This window comes from Lineus longissimus, chromosome 4 (assembly GCF_910592395.1).
Source record: "Lineus longissimus chromosome 4, tnLinLong1.2, whole genome shotgun sequence".
Lineage (NCBI taxonomy): Eukaryota > Metazoa > Nemertea > Pilidiophora > Heteronemertea > Lineidae > Lineus > Lineus longissimus.
The window spans coordinates 23,179,068-23,203,290 of NC_088311.1; the positions used below are offsets into that span (position 1 = coordinate 23,179,068).

At 40.4% G+C, this 24,223-nt stretch overlaps 2 protein-coding genes across 3 annotated transcripts; one reads left to right on the forward strand and one right to left on the reverse strand.

Moving 5' to 3' along the window:
- Window positions 1-5: 5 nt before the first annotated feature.
- Window positions 6-14,437, reverse strand: LOC135486918 (E3 ubiquitin-protein ligase MARCHF4-like). 2 transcript variants are annotated; one of them, XM_064770090.1, is made up of 5 exons: window positions 14,201-14,437; window positions 8,359-8,493; window positions 7,528-7,732; window positions 7,217-7,306; window positions 6-6,882 (listed from the first exon to the last, which is right to left on the reverse strand). In XM_064770090.1, exons 1-5 carry the CDS (start codon window positions 14,275-14,277, stop codon window positions 6,499-6,501), a joined length of 891 nt encoding a protein of 296 aa, XP_064626160.1. In that variant the 5' UTR covers window positions 14,278-14,437; the 3' UTR covers window positions 6-6,498. The 2 variants fall into 2 exon arrangements, with proteins under 2 accessions (XP_064626160.1, XP_064626161.1); XM_064770091.1 differs by lacking the exon at window positions 14,201-14,437 and adding an exon at window positions 10,645-10,721.
- A 4,131-nt stretch (window positions 14,438-18,568) lies between these two features.
- On the forward strand, window positions 18,569-22,941 carry LOC135486920 (ras-related protein Rab-5A-like). The gene is made up of 5 exons (XM_064770093.1): window positions 18,569-19,429; window positions 21,399-21,550; window positions 21,679-21,807; window positions 22,110-22,203; window positions 22,530-22,941. The coding sequence occupies exons 1-5, from the start codon at window positions 19,258-19,260 to the stop codon at window positions 22,628-22,630; spliced, it is 648 nt and encodes a 215-aa protein (XP_064626163.1). The 5' UTR covers window positions 18,569-19,257; the 3' UTR covers window positions 22,631-22,941.
- The last annotated feature ends 1,282 nt before the right edge of the window (window positions 22,942-24,223 follow it).

The window sequence follows — 24,223 nt, forward strand, 5'->3', positions numbered from 1 at the left end:
CGAAATTTACATATCATATACATATATTATTAAATCTTTATTTTTACATATATAAATTTTACACAATTTGGTTTATAAAATAGAGATTTTGCAACAGTCTATCATGCCAGACTCATCTGCCGGCACCCTCCCTTGGTAACCATATTTACCTGTGTTTACCTCAATGATACAAATCCTTCTAAAAACCCAAGACCAGGAAAGCCTAAAATTGAAGAAATGTGCACTAATTCTGTTTGCTGTCACTAAAGTAGATACAGGGTACATCACCTTTTTCCATGTCACTGGTCACTAGTCACGTGCTTCTCTGTTAACTGACTTCAATAAACTTAAAACATGACATGACACGACCAGAGGGTGAAAACTGACATTGTGAGTCATACATAGCCCACTGTTTGGAAATGACTTGTTTGTTATTATGTCACGAATTACTATTGCTTCAACAAACAGTTGTTCTGGCAGGGTGCAGCTGACCCTGCCCTTTCTTAACTTTCTCTATTTGCCCTGGCCACTTCGGAGATCTCACAAGTGGCCAATGCAGTCCCATTTAAAGCGGGCCACCGCATCCTGCCTCTTTTAGGCCGTGCCCTTTTCTGCCCAGGGTTATGACAAGTAAAAAGTGACGCGATACATGTGAAAACTTAAACCCCAATAAGCCAAAGAATTAGTGTTACTAAAGTCCAAGACAGTGCACAAGATGCCTATTTTACAAGAGATTATAAAACATAATGCTTTGAGGAAATCAACCAATATTTTCTTCTCTCTGCTCATGGTTACAAAAACGTAAAAGGACATACATTTTTCTGATAACCATAACAGGATGCACCTACATTCTCAACATCAGACTGGTAATAATTACAGCTAGGACAAATGCCTAATCTTCACGTTTAGCACATTATTTTAAAATTCCTAAAGCATTTTGAATGAGACTATTTACAAATAAAACAGAACAAGCACTGACTACATTTTATGCAAAAATATTTGTAACAGTGACAAAAACGGTGGAAATCCACCAAAATGTACCTTCAAATGACATCAACTTACACAAAACATATATGTACATAATAGAAAGGTTGTGCATCATTCATGATTCCCACTCACAACTTCCGAGGGTGAATTACAATCACTGTCACATGGAACTTCGATTTGTTCGACTACCACCACTATGAAATGCTTTGCAAGTTTCAGCTGCCTGATGACAAGTCTATGAGAATTTTCTCCAAATTTTTTAATAGATTGAAACATGGCCGGTTCCAAGAGAAGTTTTAAAAGGAGTCCTTGCCAGAATCCTGAATTTTTTAGTTCTACCTATTTAAAGGGGCAACTAGACATTTTTTCCAATAGCCATGTAAATATCATTGTACCCGATGTTTCCTCTATGGCCATACCAATTTGATTGTTGTTTAACTGATTTCCAGCTACCCGAAATGAAAATTTCGAATTCAACTTTTATTTCTACCAAAATGGTCTCTTTTGCCAGCAGTACTCTAGTCTTCAGATTGAAAGATTCATTTAAAACTTATGCTCATATTGGTATGATCTAACTTAAAATTTCAAAACCCGGCTTCATCAATAACAGATGCAGTTGTAAATGACACTTAAACATTTAGACAAAAAAAGGAGGAAACCTTCTGTTTTCACAACCTATGGACAACAATATTTAAAAGAAAGGCCAAGCATGGACAAGGAAGTTTCAAACTACACACTTCAAAGTGAAACTAACCGAGGTTTGCACCAAGTGGGAAAAACCTCCTATGACCCGTCTCTGTTTTTAGAATGAACACACCATGCTATATTGAAATCAACTATTAAGACCTCATAACTCCAGATTAATGAATACGTAATTAAAATCTACTCATTTTAAATGCTAAGAACTATCAAATGTTGCAAAATTACTATATATCTACTACATGAACTATGAATTCGAACTATACATTCTCAGTGTGTTTACTGTACATGGACCCATCAATGAAGCATGTACAATCATTCAAGGGAAAAGTCCTCATAAGCCCTGTATATGTACATGTAGTACAAAAGTAGGGAGCATTGGCTTGTGATCAGAAGGTTGTGGGTTTAAAGCCCAGCCACTGCCACTCTGTAATCTCAAGCAACTAAAATGACCAAGAGTAGCACAGTATGCACACTCCTTGGTTTCCACAGAGATGTTTCTGGATTAGACCAGGATATACATACAAAGCGTTTTGAGATTGTTACACAGAACAAAGTGCTGGGTTAGAACTTAATCTGTTGAGGTGCAGCGGCACAAAGGGCCTCACTTAGCAATATGGGCCTGTGCCTATCAGACATGCAACCAAATAGGCACACAAGGGACACAGATGGGACATCCCTATTTGTACGGGCTACATCCTTTTGAAATTGTGAAGCCCAATAAGAATGTGTATCATATTGTACATGCTTCAAAAATGGCCCTTAAAAAACCTGAGAGAACTTTCGGACACTCATGTTAACAGTATAAATATCAACATTCTTAATATCAATTACTCATTTATTGAATTAGTTATGAAGAACCACCCACTAGACCAGAGAGTGAGGGGTAAACATGATCACAAGGAAACCCGATACCACACGCAGAGTTCCCTCCCAAGGGCCTCTCCCAACGACTCAGACATCTGTCATTTTTTCAATCGTTCTGGCCAAAGGTACTCAGTTGAACTCAGGAATGTGACCAGAACACATTAACCAAAAGATGGTGTTGCACAACATTAGATTTCCTTAGGGAAGGTCGAACCAATGCTGACGAAACGGCTCTTTCACTGTGTCACTAGAGCCGGTCAGCTATGCCACTGGCTGCCCAGGTTTGTGTAACATTTCTATTTGTGATCACTCTTATACAGTTTGGTGACAAGAGGTCAGCAAAGTACCTTTGGACAGATCTGTCTGAAAAACTCTTTACTTCTTGTCAAATCATATGTATGCATGATTTAAAAGCAACTTATAATGAAGACAGAAAATAAATGCTGAATATCGTATTTTTGTGAAGGAACTTATTCCCTTGGTATTATAGAACAAGTAAATATATATAAAATACATGTTAAATGCTGTTCTGCGCAGAATTTTGTTATATTTTTTGTTGGCTACAAGAGGCAAATACTTCAGGTTTCGAACAGATCTACTAATTCAATGCAAACTCCAAGTATTATTTACAAATACCTCCAAAATGGTAACAGTATTGCCAACATCTCAAACGATGGATGTCCATAGACATCTTTGATGATAAAAGTTATAAGGTGCACATATAACATGCAAGATTCAAGAGCAATGCACGGACAGAACCCACACACTTTATCACCGGTCATGAAAAACAGGATTCACAGAACTGAAAACAGATCTTGACAAAACATTGCAGGTGGTATAGGGTTGTTAATTGCATTGCCAACCCAACAATTTCCCAACATTGTATTTCTCATCACATCAGATACCAGCATTAAAATGAGTGGGTACTGTAGTGTATTGTATGTATAAACTGAATACCGGCTCAAGTAAAGAACAAAAAGATAATTTTCAGTCTTCTGTGAGCTTTTGAGAAACATAGACCAATCGATCCGATTCATTTTGAAAAACTTTTCAAGCTAAATCCTAACATTTTTAGAAGCCGTCGCTTCCTCATTCATCTTTGGCATGCTCTCAAATCTTCTTTTTCACTAGATTAATGTTTCCATTCATAAAGTTAATAATGCCCTTTTCCCAGATAATCAAATACATTTTCCCTAACTGACCTCGATTAAACTTCAGCAAGGATAATGACGTTATTCCAAAAGATCGAACCCCGTGCAATAAGAAATTGTCATGCGTAATTTGTTCTGTAAACTCAACAAAGCAATGTTCTATATATGTGTCACTCTGACTGACGTGTGAAGCATTTATACACATACACCCTTTTTATGAACCCTTCATCAACCTTATATATCTAATGCCCATTCTAGAAAGGATCCTTCCCAATTAACATTTTCTTCCAAGTTCTTTACTTTTCTTCACGTTTTATGACTAATATTACCACAAACTGACGTCAGAAGGTTTCATTTGGACTCTCAGTTATCAGCATAATACAAAACGCTAAATTCACGCAGACAAATGTACAAATTCAGCTGAGATGATCATCGCGTAAATACAAAATTGAAAGCACCACAATATAAGCAAGGACAGGCGACAGATTGCATCCAGCCGTCCCTACAGCACAGCTGGATCGTGATATGCAAGAAACAAGACGATTTTATAATTAGAATATTATATGAGTGCATATTTTTATACAGAAGAATCAGTACCTTTGTTTTGGCACAAATTGTTTAGAGTACTGGTACTGTAAATTTCTACGCAAAAAAATTGCAAAACGAAACAAATTTGGTAATGCGCTGAAATAAAAACTCCGAATATTATAATTTTTCACTACTTTTCGCCAATCACAAAAAAATAGGAGCAAACAGTTGTCAGTCTACGGTATACAGTGGAACCTTCCTTTTAGCAGACACCTCTCTAGGAAGGACACACAATCCTAAAACATTACTAAAATCTCAGAACCAAGTTTTTCAAATGGCAAGAACATTTATCATAATTTGTGTGTTTCCTAGTTAAACCACTATGCACCTATTAAATATGCTTCATTTGCACAACCATCGAACATCTTTGAGGTTCTATTTTTAACTTAACTCGGGTAATCTCAACTTTTCAAGCAATGGACATTTATTTTAATTAATATTATGCAATATATGAGATGATAAACTTTGACGTTGAGCGGTGTTGTGCTCTTGGATAACTAGATACTCCGTAAATACTAAATACCCAATCTATACTTGGTATAAACAGTAATCCATACACACAACACCCCGAAAATTCAATCACGCTTTAGTAGAAACGCAATTATCTACACACAGGAGGCACAACCCAGAATTTGGATTGCATCAGTATTTTCAAAGCACATCAACGATAGTAGAGGAACTACTTCTAGTTAAAAACTGGGAAACCAGCCCAAAGTACATAAATCTAAATATACAATGTACAGCTGGACAGAAGATTTTTAAACATCATCAATATTCAAAAACATGAAAAATATCTGCAACCGATCGAGCTAATAAGTGCCATCTTAATTTTCTTAATGTTCACACAGCAACAGGCTTGAGGCAAAGCGATGCTATTTACATGTCTAGTACAGGAGGTTTCATTGAGACCTTCTGATTATACACAACTAATGCAACTCCCAGATCGATACACTGGTTTAAAAATAAACAATGAAATAAGTTTATCATCCAGTCCTCCGACTAACCCTGGCAAAACCAATCAGGGCCATGGAAATTTCTGGCCTGGTTGTCCGGAACTGCAATTGCACTGGTACAATTATAAACTTCATCCAATAACATCTGGAGAAGATAATACTACTTCATGTATCACTTAGTTTGAGCTGCCCAGAATTAGTGATGACATTTTATCTATTATTGAAATTTTATCTATTATTGTTTTACAGCAAAATTATTGTATGCATTGAATGTTGTTTTTTTTAAAATTAAATGTAAAGCGCCTTTAAGTGTTTTACAAAAGGCGCTATATAAATTCTTTTGATAATAATTAATAATGAAATTCCCCATATACAGAACCAGTGCATAAATGGTCATTGCATTAGTCCCACACAAAACATTTATTTACAGTCTGAGGTGTCCAAATGACATATAATCAAGGAGTAGACAAACAAATCACCTCCTTGAATGACTCTCATTTTAGCACCACTTCAAATCTCGTCAATCCATATCAACCTCATGTGACCGACTCAAACTGATTTCCTGCATATTTTCAAAGGTGAAGACGGGACAATTTTATGACCACTTCTGTAATTAAAGGACCAAACATACATGTATCATCCTTAGCAATGCTCTGTTGAGATTCTGTGATCATTTTTTTTCCAATCCCATCAATAATCAGTCTTATCGAGACAAAGTTCGATATTTTTTTGTTTTAGCAAGAAAAAGCAGATCAGTGTGCCACATGTGGTGCTACTGAGCCTCATTATCATATTCTGTCACAAAAGGGATGTCCATTATAGCCAAACAGGCCGACGGAAATTGGCCAGTTCCAGCCATTGTAGACCTAACCTATGCATCCAATAGGTGTCACATATCAACAGAACTTCATGAGCCCTACTGATTTCAAATGAAAACAAATTTCAACAACTGGAAAAATGTCGAAGGTCATTAAAATCTGACCAGTTCACGATGCTAGGCGCCATCTAGTGAGTTAATCTTGTGATGCTTAGCACATTCGATCACGTGACATCATCATAAATTGAGCCACCGAAAAAAAATAATTTTTGAGCAGATTTTATTTTGAGAAAAGAACAACACCAGTTGTTTTAAACACTTTAATTTTTAACGTTTCTATTTAGATGTGGAAGATGACGTTTCACACAAATGCATCTTGAAATATTTTGATTTTGGTTAAACGTTTTAGCACAGGGCACCAAAATGAAAATAACACAATAAAAGATTCTTTAGACTATCACACAAAGACAATAGAATGAATAGGATTTGTATCCTGCTTGAATAAGTCATCCTTTGTCTTGTCATACTCATCAATTTCCCACTCCATATTCTGCATGATAAATTTCACAAAAAGTTGATAAATCGTGTGTCGGGCCTTGATCTGAACTGTCATGGCTATAAAGAAAGACAGAAAGAATAGCACACCGCACGAAAGTGTTATTATCTCTTCGGGCGTTAAATCCACTTTGTTGCGTGGGAATTTTGTGATACGTCCCTTATCGGATAAGAAGCACATAACGGTGGCTATAGCACAGCTGATCATGATAAGAAGATTGATTAGGAAGATAGCGTGAAGAACTTTGTCACGTTTTGATATCTTCGGCAGACGCCAATGGTTGAACTGAAAGAGAAAATGATATGTTACATCATGATTGCAGGTCATAGCGATTCAAATTCTAGTTTGCAGATGCTCTACAGATGCAACATATTCTGCGGGTCAGACAAGCTGGGCCTGTGGTCAATGGCTATGGCTTGATTGAAGCCGGACTCTTAGCAGCTTTTCTCTATCCTAGCAGGGCATGTCTGATCGTCAGTATATGATGGTAAACTCACACAGGAAGAGAGTACATCCTTGCCTACTAAGCGTCTCCTCTGAATCTTCATACAATGTCTACTCTCATTTTCTCTGAAACCAAAAATCAAGCCGGACAATCCAAAACATCACAAAGAAGTACCTTAAATTTTTTATGTCTGTGATACTGGAAATGGCAGAGTTCACACCTGGGTGGTTTTCTGGACTTTCTCATGGACACTTCCAGCCATCTCTGAAACAAGATAACACAGAGGTGAATAACTTCTAGAAGTGATGATGTTTTAGACTAGAGAACACCAGTAGGGTTCAAGTGTCTTGCCCACCATGCCCAAGAACACAAAGATTAAACAGTGCTGATCCCCCTGAGTGTCGAACCTACGACCGCCAGGTATAAGCTCGGCGCTCTTACTACTCAGGCACTGATCCCTTGTTTTACTGAAGAAGTATACACACCATGAGACAGTTATTGTGGATATATTGCAGCGACCCAGCGCATCGGCACGGAGAGATAAGGATTTCGTGTTCTTCACCCGGCTGGTGACAGATTCGACAAATTGGGAAAATGATGGATGCATTCTCACTCTCTGGCGGCAAGGGTAATGGTGGCTTCATGACGTCATCAGCCTGGAGGTTGTCATTCTCATCCGAACTATCACAGCTAAAAAGGAAAATGAAAGTTTTTTTTCACAAGTTAGAAGTTTTTATTCAGAAGTTGGAAAATTGCCCACAGAGGGAGCGAAGAGGCCAAAGGTAGGAACGAAAGTTCACAAGTTATTTGGTCAGTGTAGCAGGCCTACTTCACGTAGGGCATTTATGTCCACAGAACTTCTGAAATGATAAAATTGTTGAAGGTTTCTTTGGATTCCTTCTCCTTCTACCTTGATCCTGTGAATGGACATTTGACAATGTATGTCCTCTTACTGACCCTTGATTCAGTGACCCTTGGGGTAATCAATTGTAATCCAGCTAAAGCTAGAATTAACAGGCCTTGATCAACAAACCTGACATGAACTGCGTACCATACCATCTTTGCATCCAAATTGTGAGAAAAAACGCCGCATTTCTTAACACGCCCAAGAGTTATGGATCGTGTATTTTGGTTTGATAATGAAAGGATGGGAGAGGAGAACCAATTTTACTTTCGGGTGAATAAAACCCAAAACTGAATAATTGTAAAATTTTATTGCAGGGTGTGATTTTTCATGCAAGGTGGTATTATAAAATGCCAGTTTAATTCTCTGGTATCATAACATTTTGTGAAGATCATTGAACGCATAGGCCTACCTGTCCTCCGGGCTTTCAGGTGGCGCCGCCTTGTGGATGCGGGGATCGATGATCATTGGACAGCTTGGTCCTGGCGATGTGTCCATAACCAACCGAGTTGGTATGAACACACAACGTGAATGAATAAGGCAGAATCTGAAATGAAACAATAACAACATGGTTTTAACATTTTGACCTTGAAAAATTGTGTTCATTAAAGAACAAAGAACTATCAGACTGTCATCACAGGTATAAATGAGAGTGTGGCAACATTGTGTGTTGCTATCACCGGCCAGAGTTAAATCTTGGCCTACATTCAGACTATGACTATGAGACCACAAAACCTTCTTTCAAAAGCATTTGTTGACATCAAAAGTTTATTTTTAGATACATGAACATATAAACACATATTTTTAAATCCTGCGTGACCTCATTCAAGATAATGTTGTTCAACTCGCAGCGGGGTACCCTTGAATTCCCAAAAACCATGTACATTGCTTACATGTACATGTACATACAGCAATCATGCTGTGGACCATTTCTATTCGACTTTTCTGACAATTTAAAACATGTACATGTAAGCTTCACGCAGCAATCATAAAAAGATGTGACAAATACTACTGTAACTTATTTTCTATTAATTTGTATGATTCACACATGTATCATAGCTGACTGGCCACATGTTGTAACTAAGAGGGGCAGGATTGCAAAGTCTCTCTCACAATCTCGTCAAGCGCTGTATTGTTCAGTAAGCATGAGACAAATGATATGCATTGGCTTGCCATACTGTCACTTTGCTTGACGCAGTGAGGCGAGATGGTGCCACAGCCGGTCTTGGTGAAGACTAGCTACCAGTGACAGAAGACAATGGCGATCAGGTCCCTCACTCTTTTGATGGCTCAGACCATCATTGATGACTCAGACCATCATGTTGCACCTAAGTAAGTATAAGGTACTGTCAATTTCTGTGGCATCTGTGATAACCATTCTCTAGCACTGGCGGGCGTCTTCTTTTTGTAGAAAATCTTTGAAATGGACCATAAATACTGTAACTGTATGACAGTTAAAAGCACCAAGGCCTGCTCTTACTCAACTGGCTCCAGATTCCTGGATCTGCCCCTTCCTAGAATAATTTATCTCTACTACAAGTGGAATTCAGTGTTGCTTTGCAGTACGATTCCCTTTTTATAATCATGGCATTCATTTCACGAGGCAGATAGAGACAACACTGTAAATATAGCGTCAAATCAGGAAATATACTTTTCAGTTCACAGTAATAAGGAAATTGTTATTATGTCGTCATTTGCCAATTTATAAGAATGTGCAATACATTAGTGGCTGAAGACTGATGCTGGGCAGGCACAATGAACTCGTCATGTCGTTTTCTGTACTTTTATGACCATCCATTTATTTCTTGTGCTATTGTGCACAGTGCCAATTTCATCACCACCACAGTATTACGACAGCAACGCAGCAGATCAGTGACAATGGATGATACATGTGATGCTGAGAATGTGTGAAAGGACCAAAGATACGGAAGAGGAACTCATCTACATCAAAAGATATTGCACATCATCAAGTAATCTTTTAACCCTCATCGTAAAATTATCCTTCACAATGATGATATTTCAACGCACCAAATTGCTAACTGCAATGACAAGTCGTTGAAAATGATAACTAGAGAGAAGGAGAGAATCACACAAGACATTATGAACTGTGAACTTTCTCACCACCATTTCTTGTTGCTGCGATTGATTTTTGAAGTTCGTATTTGCTGCAGATATTTAAAGGCCAAAATTAAAACCCATGAATTCTGTAAAAGAGTGGTAGTACATGTCATTTTCACATTTGTTTAATTTTGTGTTTGACAGTGCATTTGTGTTGATATGACAGAAATTAAAAAGAACACTTTCATTTTTGGTCAGCAAAATGAAAGTCATCTCTGGTGAGGAGTTTAACTCTCAGTTTTTCACATCAAGATACTTTGTAGGTGTTAGCCTGTACAGAGGCCTTTACAGAGGCCCAGGCCTTGAAGTTCACTTTTCAAGGGCACAGGATTTTTTTCCGAAAAAAGGGCACTTTTGTTTGTGTGGTGAAAAAGGGCACACTTAAATTGGGAATCTGAAGGATACATCGGAGCAACAGGTGAAGGCATCAGAAGAAATTGCCTTCGATGTCTCCAATATATTCGATCCCTGTGGCTGTAGGCCTATGTGAAACAGGCTAAAAATAGGGTCTACACGGCATCTTTTTCAATTCCCAACAGCACATTCAGCTGTGAGAGCAAATGGAAAAATGACATCCTACCTTCTTCAGCCACAAAATCCTCACTTAGTCACTATCTATCACTCATCCTCTTGAAAACAGGGCCTACAACAGTGAATTATCGAGTGAAATGGTTTGATATGATCAACACTTGAAAAACCCATTACACCACAACCTAAATTTAGATCATTGAATTGAAAAAGTAGGCCTACTGGCCTAGATTTCCACAACCAGGCCAGTGTCATCAATGCATCCATAAAAAGAGATGAATTGATGGCCAGTTCAAAGTGGAAAACCCAAAAGAAAAGTCTCCGTTGATGACATTTTCCCTGGGGTTGCAGTTTTTGGCCTACTGCTCATTGTCTGACTATAATTCTAAAATTTTAATTTGGGATTGGATGTTCAATCAGGAAAATCCACAAGGCTCAGCAGACTGTGGGTATTTACACACGCGAGCAAAAACTTAATATCATGATAAGATCAGATTGAATCTGAATGCGGTCTAAATTTTCCTAGTGTAAACGCAGAGTAATGGGGTCTCATCGAGTCTCGTGTGGTCTGATCGGGTCACAAAGTAGACCATCAGTTAGGCTGGTTTCATCGAATCCTATCGGGTCTTGTCCTCATTGATCCTGATCCAAATTGGTTGTGTAAACGCGCATTGGGTGATATGAATAAAGACTAGCAAATGCTTTTACTCCGGTTTTGTACAGAAAGGCCTAGTGTAAATGTACATGGAGATTTAGATAAAAGCATTTGCTAGTCTTTATTCATATCACCCATTGTATGGCAGGATTCACCCTGTCACTTGTCATGCCTTACGTTTCACTTGTCACTTGTGATTAGCACAGCCTCAACTGACGAAGGCTTGGAAACATGACATGATACGGCCTGAGGGTGAACAGTGACATAGTATTTTTAAGCCTCTGCAGCCTATGTCACAAAGAGGCAGAGATACTCAGCAAAGCCGAAACTAAGCATATCAGGAAGAATTTCCCATCTATGATCTCAGTCAGTCAGAGATGATTGTATGTCAAGATGAACTTTCCATCTTAATATCACAGACAAATTTACACAAACACAGGGTGCAGCAGTTGCCATACCGGGCATACCCATCCTCCGCTCTCTTTTCAGGACTTGGTGAGGCAAGGCAATTCATCCATCATTAGGAGATTAGACGCGGGAGCCAGGAAATGTTTAAATGTAAATGTTAACACAAAGTTGTCTGGGGTCTCTCCTATTTTACAGTAGATCGAAACTATTCATGATTGTATGAGGAATATAATAATCCCTAAGTCAAATACAACCCTGGGCACTGTGTAATGTCGGCCTACATGTATGCCATGCCCTTCCATCCAATAACTGACATTAACGTCGATAAAAAAACAACCTAATACATGTATAATAGGCCACATGATTCTCTGCTTCGGTGTATCAATGTGGTTAATATTTTTTAGTATCATAGGCAGAGGGCATGCGAAGGATAGGGCACAAAAATGGAATTTTACCAAGTCTCGATCTGCCTAAAATAGCCAACCTCTGGGCATCACAGACACATGTACATGCACGACAGAACTGAATTAGCCCATGAGAAACCATCTTGATACCCCAAATTTACTTGCTATCAACTCCCTCCTTAAAATTCATGCAGCAATTCGGAGTAAGCTTTAGGTAGCCCATGCATGGGAAAACACACCAGACATGTCAGAGATATCCCAAAGCCCACCCACCTCAGATCCCAATCAACTCTTCAAAGCTTGCAATGGGGTGGCATATTGGCCAGGCTATGCCTTCATCATTGGCACGTACCTTTTTTGTAAGGTTTTTTAGCCCTGGATCCACCCCTGTATTGCAGACATAAGCCGCACTTACACCACCTGAAAATGGACCACCAATCTTGGTTCGGGAACCAATGCCGCACCATCGAAAATCCACCAAGCGCTTACACCAGCGCTGTAGCTAGTTATAAAATCCGGCTACAGATGGCGCGCAAACAATAAGCAGAACGCAGAAAGCCTAGGCAGAAAGCGCCATTTCGAAAGCGCCGCCTGGAGCCGAACCATCTAACTAGCTAATTGCCGATCCATTTGCGCTTACACCACGACAAAGCCGAGCTTTTAACAAGCCGGGCGAATTTGGACCATCAAGCTTGGTGGGACAAATTCGCTCGGCAATTTGTATCGGCAATGGATTGCCGAACCAATTTGTCGCGGCAATGTGGTGGTGTAAGTGCAATTGGTCCACCAATATTTCGTGGTGTAAGCGCAGCTATAGTACCAAGTATGGATTAAAGCAAACTTTGTACGAGCAATACAATGCCCTCAGTAGATATCAAAGGAATTGATATCATCAAGTCATTCTGAATGGAACCCTATGATCTGCATGTTCATCTGGTCGTATCTCGCTAACTGATCAGTGCTGGACTTATAAACAGGAAATCAGAAAGTTCATTTTCACCGCCAAGTAGACCAAAACCTGGACATGCGAAATCCCCTTTTAAAAATATTATCTAGACTTGCTTGTACTATCATGTACATAAGTCGAGTATAGTTTTGTTGGGCTCCATTCTTATCAGGTTCTTCTGTTTGATGATGATTGATTTCCCAACTGTGATACTCCAGTCATTTGGTTTATTCATGATCATTCAGGCACATAGCAAGTCTCAAGGGTCCCCTCCATCATAGTGTTCACTGGTCGCTGGGCTAACACACCAAGACAAAAATAACACAGGGAACAAAAAAGTGTCCACAAATTCTCTGTTCAACTTCACCAATAGACAATAGGGCCTGGGGGCCTACATACTTCAAGTCAAGGACCACTAGTTGTGTGAAAGAGAAACCTGTTGGACAATTTGGCCTAAACTTTGCTCTTCACTAGTGTTGTTAGTGATACATGCTTCTTCACTTTGGTTTTGCTTAATTAATGTTCGAATAACATCTGCAGCTTTTAAGTTATATTACAGTGGCAGATCTCAGTTCCGGGCAAACCTCTTTTTAAGAACCAATGTCCTACTGTCACTGATCTCATTTGAGAACTGATTAATTAATTGTCCAATTAACCAGGCATACCTTAGTCTAGTCTATCCTCTAAAAACAATATTATATCAACAAATAATGGGTAATAATTGGTTTAGAATTATTATCTGATGATTGATAGCATTATTGATCAAGTGATTTCACAGAGTAAACATCATGCCAACTGGGAAGGCCCTTCAGGATGCAGTGAAACTAGGACGCGGATCGGACAATACGACACTTCGGTCCCAGTTATGTAGTGTACCTATTGTTATTATAATGCCTTATACTACTGTACGAAATGATATCAAGTATGTGTGCACAGATGATAGTTCATAACATAATACACACCACCCATGCATGCTCATGTACATTTTCAAAGATGGCTGCTTTCTCAATCCCATCAAACAAAACAGTCAACTGAAAAGAAAAACACAGTTAGCAAACGATCTAAACCATCGAATATACATATAGAACGTTCTAGAATTTCAGTAAACCAGTTAGCACATAACCATGCACTACCTGAACAAAAGACTGAAATGAAAGAGGTAAAATTATTCGTAGAAAAGGCCCAAAATACTGACCTTCCAGAAACAGCTGATCGACTTTGTTGTTGTAAAATCCCACTCAGGACCTGGGGATATCCGCCCAAAACGATCATTAAATTGCACGCTCAGCTCAAGCATAAACAACATGCAAGCGTGCAAATGAATCTCGAGAACGAACTCATCAACTAAATAGTAGTTCGGATAAATCGGGGTCCGAAATCGTAGCGAAATTGCGCAATATTTGGTCCATTTGTGTTGAGGTCGTCCATTTCGTAGTGCTGCAAATTCTATTTTTAGTGACAGAGGTCACGTGGTCGTCATCGCGAAGTTCGCGCCATCTCTTAGTCACATGAAAAACTAAACGAATAAACGAAAACGAAAGTGTCTTCAACTTAAAACGTGTCTTCACTATGACACGACACCAGACTGCTACATCAGAGACAACATTTAGGACAGGTGGCGCGTACGCTTTTTTCTAATGGATATCCGTACGGACGAGGGTTCATCTCCAAGGTTTACCGCGATGACTGATGTGAACGCTCATCACTTTAGGCCAACGCAAGGACAGGCATCAGTCCAATGGACGTTAAAATAGTCTGATGGCTTCAAAAGCATCCAATGGATGCTAAATCGTCAGTGAAGACCATAACGTGTTCGTATCAGTTTTCCCTTCATCTCTTCGACGTTGCCGTCCGTTAACTTTTCTCCCAAAAAAGCATAAAATGGACGCTAAATCGCCCATTATATATATAATCTTTGACTGTTTGAATAAGATTTATAATCATCTCTTCTCACTTCATATGTAGAATAAAGTGGACCCTAGGATTTGGAATCAAAAATAAAATCCTATGACGGTCTAATCAGAATCGTGCATTGACACGTTGAAGTTGCTCAATTTCACGTGATTGGGGACCGGTGGGATTCGAACCAGCGCAAAAAGAAAAACCAATCGGGTCAGCGCCTCAGACCACTGAGCTACTGCAGTACGGTTGGACTAGAGAGAGCATTAGCCGGTACTTATTCAGCACGGGGGTGGGCGACGCTGCTTTGGTCTTTTTGCGCTGGTTCGAATCCCACCGGTTCCAAACAACGTGAATAAGTCCCAAAGTTCACTCATGAGAACGAACGAACGAACGAGCTCGATAACAAAGATTACTTCGGAGCAATCCTCAACCCGCGTTCATGTTTTGAAACATACTGAACTTATAATGTGACCAGGCCAATAGGAAGGATAGAGGCCCAAGTCTGAGTGCCCTTAGGCCATGGGAATGATTAATCCGGTTTACCGTCCGAGAGATTTAAAAAGATGATGAGGCTTTTTTTAATTTTTCATTATTCACTATCGGTTTACAGCCTGATTTACCGGTCGAAACACGTGATTCGGCAAAATCCAGTAAATGGAAATCGGGTCAGTCATCAACATGAGGCATTGAAAAAAATTTCAATATTATGGTGAAGATCCTATCCTATAAAGTTTTTATTGTGTTTTTCAATCAGTTTAGGTAAAGATGGACCACTGGAAAGATTGTTTGAATAAAAAAAATAATGAAAACCATAAAATAAATTGCTTTTTTTAAATAATGAAAAATTTAAATACGCTCTGAACCCATGAGTGATTAATCATTCCCATGGGTTAATGGTTGGATTGAATGTCGGGTGAATATCGAAATCAAAAATTGATAAGTGACTGTTCATCTAAATATCAAAGTTGGAAAGGTAACAACTCATCCGAATCAATAATAATGGGCTCTATTCGTGCGCAACCCCTTATTCAACATTTTAATTCAGTCGATCAACAAGCGTAGGTTGATGAGCTGATCGACAGAAGCTGTGCTCCATCTGCGAGTGAAAACCGCCGTGTTCCGTCAGTTGTTTGTTGAAATAATCCTTTTGGAGGAAAACGAGTGAAGATCAAACTTATCTAAGGAGAACGTCCAAATTGAGAAAGGAGTACCAAGAGACAGTTTTTCTTCTGAATCATCCTTTATGATAGCGAGTTTAGATCAGAATTTTCTAAGGAGTCGACCCGAATGAGGAAACGGTCCAGGATATTACTAAAACTGGTTTGAAGAGGCTTTTAAAAACAAATATCCAACAACGAGGGAGTAAATATGTATCAAGTGAAATGGCCTGATATGTCAGGATGCATTAAAGTCGGCAGTGTCCTGTTGTTCTTCGTTCAACGTAAGTCATGATGGTAGGAAAATGAAATTTGATATGTTGTTGTGGTAAAGAGTCCCGGTGTAAATGTTTGAAATGTCCTAGGGAACATAGGATTATATTATACTCTTTTAAAGGGGAACTATAGGCAGGGGCAGGGGTGGTGGTGGTGGTGGTGGTGGAGGGGGGGGGCTAAATTGGCCATCTTCAGGTGGCATAGAAAGGGCACTATAGGTCATGTTTGATTCAGCATTAATTAGCCTACATTCCTCGTACAAAGGTTTAAGGTTTCGGCATACTTAGAGAGGCCCCTATAGGGGACTTTGTGTAACTTTATCTTGCCTACCAAGCTGCTGCTTAAGAGTCCCTTTAATCTCTCACGGGAATTGACGGTCATCGTCTCTATGGAAACATGATACCATAACTCGGAATAGGGCCGGACACAATTTTCCAGGGGGACATTTTCGACCTGAGGAATTGATATCGTACTGGAGGTGTGGGTTGTTTCACCAAAACTGCGAGGGTAGAGCTAAAACGTAGACCAAAACCGAGGCACAAATCCCTAAACGTGCATGATATGATATTAGGAACCTCTAGCTCTAGCCCCCCTCCCCCCTCCCCAGTGTGAGATAATTTCTTTTTATCATACTTATCAGAAATTGTGTCAATCCAAGTCATAATCTGCGAGCATGAGGAGATGAAACCAATAACATGCCTTAATACGTCAACTTCTGTGATAAACGTAACGTCAGCAATTTATGGACGACACGGAAAGCTCCCGGAAAAGTGTCCTCACAACAAGAAGTCGAAGAAGTCGGGCTCGACGGATTGTCACGCGCCAAACAGCACTAAAATCGTCAATGTTTCCTGTCAAGCCAAGAGGTCTTGTAATTTAACTGCCAGTAACAGCATCTTTGGTGACCCATGCCCTGGCACGCGCAAATATCTGCAAGTTGAATATGAGTGCATCAGGCGACCCGGTAAGTTCCGCTGTCATCCTTATATTCCTGGGACATGTTTCCCGGGTTGTTACCCCTCTATACGATACAATACCAAATTAATTGTTTGAAATAGAGATCTGCATAATAAATGACAGGGAGGATAATGAGATGAGAGTCTGTTCACTGGAAAACAAAAAGGAGACCTCCCCATCAATGAAAAAAAATCTTTTGGATTTCAAGTTCTAGCCAAAATGGTGGTACCTATGGTCAACCCTTCTTAATTCCTCGGTTGAAAAAGGTTTCATCAGCAGTGTATTTTTTTCGGTTGGAAATTTGTGTCCAAAATGATAATGTGCAGTATGTGAACTGGTTCAATTTGTCCTCGTCGCGTGGTTCCTGATTCAAAATGGTGAGACCTTTCCAACGTAAGGAAACAAATAAGAAACGTCGGTAAAAAATAGTTTGCAAGTCTTTTTTAAGTATTGCATTTTCCTTGCCGTTATGACGGATTTCGTTCTGGTAAAAAGAAAAAGAGGTACGTATCATTTACGAATGGTGTGCGGATGATTTGCGTGTTGGAGATGCAAGCGATGCTTTTGTTGGGCTGTACGCGACTACGACGTGATACCGAAATGATACCGAACTGGAGGTAGTGGTCGTCTCACCAAACACCGCTCGAAAGGAGCTGTCATTTCACCCAACACCTTGGCTACCGCCTCGATTTCGGCCTACATTTTTGCTTCACTCTCGTGGTTTTTGGTGAGACAACCACTACCTCCAGATCGGAACCAAAGGTAACTTGCTTTGTAGCCATGGACATCAAATCATCATTGAACAGCAATGCACGGTCTTTTCTAGGGGGACTGTGATTCAATCATTCATGGAACAGCCCCCTCTCTGAATGAAGCGTAATTCCTGTTGATTTTACCAGTCTCTATTTCATTATTTTGATTTTGATATATCACTACCGTTCCATATTGTGTCAACTTAATTAATTGATAAGTCACGGCTTGTTTATATTCGTGAACTTTCTAATTCAAAATCAATTAATTATTCATCCATCATGCCCATCGACACTAGATCGTAAGCAAGTGGCAGCATCACCATTAGCAAAACAACTGATGCGTTTTAAAAGAAATTGCATTATACGAGATGATGGCCTCTTTTGTTCCACCCCCGGCAGCCGACAGCGCTCTCAGTGCCGAAAAATAGCTTTTTTGGCCAAAAAAGTCCGCCTACTTGACAAATCGAGTGTTGTTTTCCAATCTCCAACCCTCGACATTGGAGAAAGCAGTGACAACCGCTGATGCTGGAGAATACTCTAGTGTACGGCCATCTACCAAGCTGGAGTAACTAACACTAACTTTTTTTTATGAACGTTGCTCCTTTTTTATCTTTGGCGCAATATCATTTTCAATATTCTCACTGATAGAAGAACGACGCGATGACGAGAAGCAATCCGAGAGTTTAGTAGGATAGATTAATGACTACTCTATATAATAACCTAATTCGTCTATTATCATTTGCAGGGCAGACGATTAGCCTTTTTAGCAAATGTGTCGTCTGGTTCTTTCGACGCACGTATGATGACATCATGGTACTTTTGTTGAGATATTGAAGACATGTTCCGCTTCCACGTGGCTGGAGAATGCTGATACGTATTATAAAACATGCCCATTATTTGCTGCGAACTCAGCCGGGCCATCACAGTGAATTTGTATTGCATGGTGTCACTTCTATCGATAAGATATAGGGCCTACGAGGTATAAATCATTGTCAATAGCATTGTAATGAATGTAATTCTAGGCCTTTTGAATCATAGTCCTATTTCACATTATGATTCATGGGCCAGATCATGTCATCAAAACTGGAACATGGCATACTGGGTCATGATTACCATTTTGCCACAAGATAAGTCCAACGAGCATAATATTGTCGGCATTTTCGTGGAGAGTCTTGTTTTTTTCCCTTCGAAGGCTGCATTTTGGATGAATGAGTGGGTCACGTGGGTCCCCTTCAACTTCCCATCGCCCCCAGCCCAAGGGGGGATGTCTTCAGCAATTCCGTATCGTCCTGCTTGGTGAGGCTGCGGTAGGCAAGACAAGTTTTGTTCTGAGGTTCGTCGAGGGAAAGTTCTTCGATAGGCTGGAGAGTACCATTGGTGGTGAGTTCTATATAATCAGTATGCATTTTGACGGTTCAGTACAACTGTTTTAGTAGATTAATAACTCGGCAAAAACGTTTTTACTTGTATCAGTTTGTGTTTTGGCTTCGAGACCATTCTTGCACAGCTTCTCCTCCAGTTTTCTTAATAAAAAGGGATTATAAGACCATGAGAGTCAGGATCGTGTCAAAATGGATAACATTTAACCACCTAATCGAATTGAGATGTTACGAATGAACTTGTGGACTAATGGACTATAAAACTTGCGTCACTGTTTGCCTAGACGTAATTATGTGATGAGTGAATCATCAGCTGGGCCCAAATGTGTCAAGTGCACGTGAAGACTTGAAACATTGCCTTTAAGCCCGCAGCACACTAGCCGCCAACTTTGGCGACAAGAAGCGTTCGGCTGACGCCTCTCGACGCCAAAGTTCGCGGCCAGTGGATCCCGGTCAGAGCACACCTACCCAGAATTGGCGTCCAGTAGCGTCTTTTCCGCCACATTAACCCATCCTGGGCCATGCAGCGCGAAATCATGTGACATCAAGACGCAAGCTGATTGGCCATAGCCTCGCCGCCGACGCCAACTCAGGCGGCAATCCGTAGCACACCTGGCTTCTTCTTGCGTTCAAACGCGGCGACACGCGTCAAAAATCAAACATGGTAGATATTTGGCGTTTAGTGGCGGCAAGTCGCGTTTGCCGACGCCGTTCGTAGCAGACTAGGGATTTTTCAGGCGTTCAGGACTCTTGCGGCAAAAAACGCCAGTGAATGCCGAAGTTGGCGGCTAGTGTGCTGCGGGCTTTAGGCCGTCCCCAATTCATTAACACTTGTTGGTCACGAGGTATATTTTAAACTGGTTGACCTGTCATAATATGAAGAATATCCTGGGGACAAAGGTGACGGCTGGGGACAAAGGGTCATGACGGCCTTTTGAAGTGGACCCAGCCTTTAGAATTGCAGTCAGAGTTTTTCATGGTACGCCAGATCTTTTTCTGACACCAGTACTCTGACTGGGGGTCAAGTTTCCCCGGAGACTTCCACCAGGGTGCAATGGTAGTCATCTTCAGTGAAACAACCCACAAAATCTTCGAAATCTGGATACATAAGAAAGATAATTGATTTATGGCGAACAAACGGCCTTAGCTGATTTGTGTTGCGAGATTATTTATGAAGACAATGTAACTTTTCAAATCTAGATACATGAGAAATTTCTTTGATATATCTACAATGAAATATTCTCTGATATACTTCTAAATATCATATCATAGAAGAGGTATCATTACAAGAATATATCAAAATGTCCAAAATGTAAACCATGGGAATTTAAAACTGTTTTGAAATATATTCTGATCCCCAATCGTGCCATACACACTCGTTCCCCGAGTAGTGTCTCACTGCTTGAAGGGATATGGGCAATATTTTGCTGCTCGTAGGGTTCTGCGACTCTAAAGACCTTGGGCTAGGAAATTCTTCCAGGCCTAACTCTTGTCACCGAAGTTGATGTTAGGCTGCTTGTAAGGGGGATTTCTGCTCAGGCATCATGCTATAGCATTTTTAACATGCGAGATGGATCATAGGAGATTCTAAACAATGAATTGGAACTTAGCCAGGTGAACCATAAACAATACTTTTATATACAAACACCTGTAAACATTATATGAATTGATGAACAGACAGGCCCTGAGCTGCAGGACAGAGCGGGTGTGCACCTTGTGATTTAGTTGACTTTGTAGTGAGGTTTAGATTCTATAACTTTTACGTAAGCGTTTACGTAAACGGGTTTGTGGAAGAAATTTCAAAACACTACACTTTTTTTCCCGACCAGAGAAACATCAGCGTCCACGTATTGCCTTAGATCCCACAAAACACCCAGTGCATGTATTTGGTCTCATGGCCGCTTTCTTTTCTTGTGACAGAAATCCTTTCACATCTTCATGATAAGAGTATGACCACTGTATTCTTTCAGCTGCGTTCTCCGCCCAGACCGTATCCGTGGATGATCAAGAGATGAAGTTTGAGATATGGGATACAGCGGGACAGGAACGCTACCACAGCCTCGCACCCATGTACTACAGAGGCGCACAAGCAGCTGTCATTGTGTATGATATAACGGAAAAGGTACGTGAACGTAATGACGTACATTAATTTTATTGCAACGGGTCACAAACAAGGCCTAAAACTGTCGGAGTCTGGTGTTCTCTTCCACATCTAAGCCCGGCACTGACACTCTCTTTCTTCCATTCCAGGATTCATTTTTACGTGCCAAGGCTTGGGTGAGCGAGCTTAAAAAACAAGGCAACCCAACGACAGCAACCGTCATAGCATTGGCTGGAAACAAGGCGGACTTAGAGAACAGGCGATCAGTCGCATTTGAGGTTGGTCAATTTCATTGGGTTTGGCAGATGCCGATGTAACAGTTTTAAGTGTAGCAGGGATAGAGTGTCCTGAGAGAAAGGATTTTATTATGCATTTTTAATATCTGCGGTGAAGATTTTGGGTCTCTATAGAACCATACCTTAATCCGTCATCATATAACAACCCGGGTGCTCCCACTTTAATGTCCGTTCCTTGGTGACCACCGCCGTATAAACTAGCGCTCGACATACGGCGAAATTCTCGGCGTAGTATTTTTCAGAAATTGTTGGATAATGGCTACCATTTTTATCTCTATTTCCAGGAAGCTAGATCATATGCAGAAGATAATGGTTTTATCTTCAGAGAAACATCTGCGAAAACAGGACAAAATGTCAGCGACATATTCTTACAAATAGGTAGGGTGATCATTTGTTGTTTGGATCAGACAATAGTCAATACCGGGGACACCGGCCTACAAGTTCTCTAAAAGATGTTGGGTGATATCTTAGAGTAATCAGACTGGTTACTCTAAGGTGATATGATATTTGGTTGCTCTGATGATTTACTTGGTATGCTAGTATTCCTTGTGCGATTGCTGAAATAAAGGGCCCCCAGACGGCCAAATAAGTCATGTACACATGTTCAATTATTGTTATCATAAGTTTGGCTAATTTATGGTTATTTGACTTATTAGACTTATGACACCAACTGCCGTATGAATTAAGTTCCGTTCTCTCCACAGCACGAAAAATGCCCAAGGGGGTATCATCCCAAGAGCAGTCGGATCGGAGGCGGCGCTTGAATCCCGATGGTTCGGAAGACAGAAAAGAGGGTTGCTGCTGACGAGAGGTTTAAATTGTGTGTTAACTCTTGATACGGTCCTGCATTCACATCTTGTACAGCTCCTTTGAATACGGTTTTCATACTGTAGATATTTCACTGAGTGGCCTTGTTCTGAAGCAGTTTGATTCCAACGAGCACGAATCTAAATACTCAGTGGTTTAAGCCTTGAAAGGGATATGCACAGTTTTTCCGAAAAATGACCTTCGAGCTGACTTTTCAGATCAGCCGCTGGACGCAAAAACAAAATTGCTGTCTTGACTTGGCAGTTCCAGTCAGTTAGATGTAAATATTTTGTAAATAAACTATTTCTTCTTCAAAATATTGTTCCTTATTTAATCACTTGGTTCATGCTCGAAAGCGCCAATTTACTATTTGGGGCGGGAGGGGTATAGGGCATTTTCTAATTATCCAAATAATGCTTTACCTTCGTTTGACTGTTGCCGGCAAGCTAAGGCTTCGAGGAGGTTTTCATGATCACCCGTTGTCAGCCTGCTACTGCTGATATCTAAACTTCAACATACTTGAATATTAGTAGTCATTCACAAAAGAAGAAGAATGTCCATCGAAACATATTGAAAGGCATCTTTGTGACGTCATCAGAAAGGTTGCCATGACGTTACGTCAAAGCGTCACGCGCGCGTGCCCAGATGACGCGTCGCCTCCCTGGCAACAGCGCCAATCCACCACAAGACAGGGAATCGCTTTCTATTTCTCTCACATTTCATGCTGTTTTGGTTGACAAGCAAATGAATCGAAGATTCCAACTACTGGGAATAATTTGTTCGACCCCCCCCCCCCAAAAGAGTCTGGATTATGTGGCTTTTCTTGCCGCCCAGTGGCAGTGGGCTGTTGAAAATGTTGCTGTGCTGTCAGTGTCAGGCCGTCTATTCACTTACAAATGATGTCGTGGTTCCACCTTCATCCCAGTTGTCAGACATTGTGAAAGAATTTATTTGACAGACCTCACGAACAATGAAAATTAATTAAGTACACACGTGGTTGTGCTGTGTAAAACCGTCAAGTCAACATGCACTGAGTAGTTAGTACAGCTCTCAGCAGTACCAGTGTTTTCAAGCTTTTTTAGAGACTTCTTCGACAAGTCGATCTGTGTCTATATCGCTGCCAACAACCGTTTATGAAATCGGTGTTCACTCTTTAGAGTATATAAAATGAATGGGATCGAGATTTTATCTTTTTTGATGGCAAAGACGATGGAGGATCAACTAATGACGACCGACACAAGTGAAATGGGCACGTGTATGGTAGGCGGGAGGGGACATAAATCAGAATATATCGGCCGATTAATTACTTGCGCGCAAAGGCCTCCCGCAATGATGCGCCGCAACAATGCCCCGCTAAAAACCCGCCGCAAAAGAATGCGCCGTAAAAATCTCGCCGCGTGACCCAATTTAAACCAATCAGGAGCCAAGGACGGTTTGAATTTTGCGGCAGAGGTATTTTCGCGGGAGTCTTCTGCACGATTTGCGGGGGACTTATGCAAATTTCGCGGGAGACCTTCGCGGCGCACTTCTTTAACCAATCAGAGACATCGTATTTTCCGGACAATCACGAAAAAACCCAAATATTGTACAT

Bases quoted from the DNA above. Each gene is read 5' to 3' on its own strand.
- LOC135486920 (XM_064770093.1), top strand. From the start codon at position 19,258: ATGAGTGGGTCACGTGGGTCCCCTTCAACTTCCCATCGCCCCCAGCCC. The intron at 19,430-21,398 runs GTGAGTTCTATA...GTATTCTTTCAG, and splicing joins GCTGGAGAGTACCATTGGTG to CTGCGTTCTCCGCCCAGACC. The intron at 22,204-22,529 runs GTAGGGTGATCA...TTCTCTCCACAG, and splicing joins CGACATATTCTTACAAATAG to CACGAAAAATGCCCAAGGGG.
- LOC135486918 (XM_064770090.1), bottom strand. From the start codon at position 14,277: ATGATCGTTTTGGGCGGATATCCCCAGGTCCTGAGTGGGATTTTACAA. The intron at 8,494-14,200 runs GTCAGTATTTTG...GTTTCATTTCAG, and splicing joins CGATCAGCTGTTTCTGGAAG to ATTCTGCCTTATTCATTCAC. The intron at 7,307-7,527 runs GTGTGTATACTT...ATCTTGTTTCAG, and splicing joins TCCACAATAACTGTCTCATG to AGATGGCTGGAAGTGTCCAT.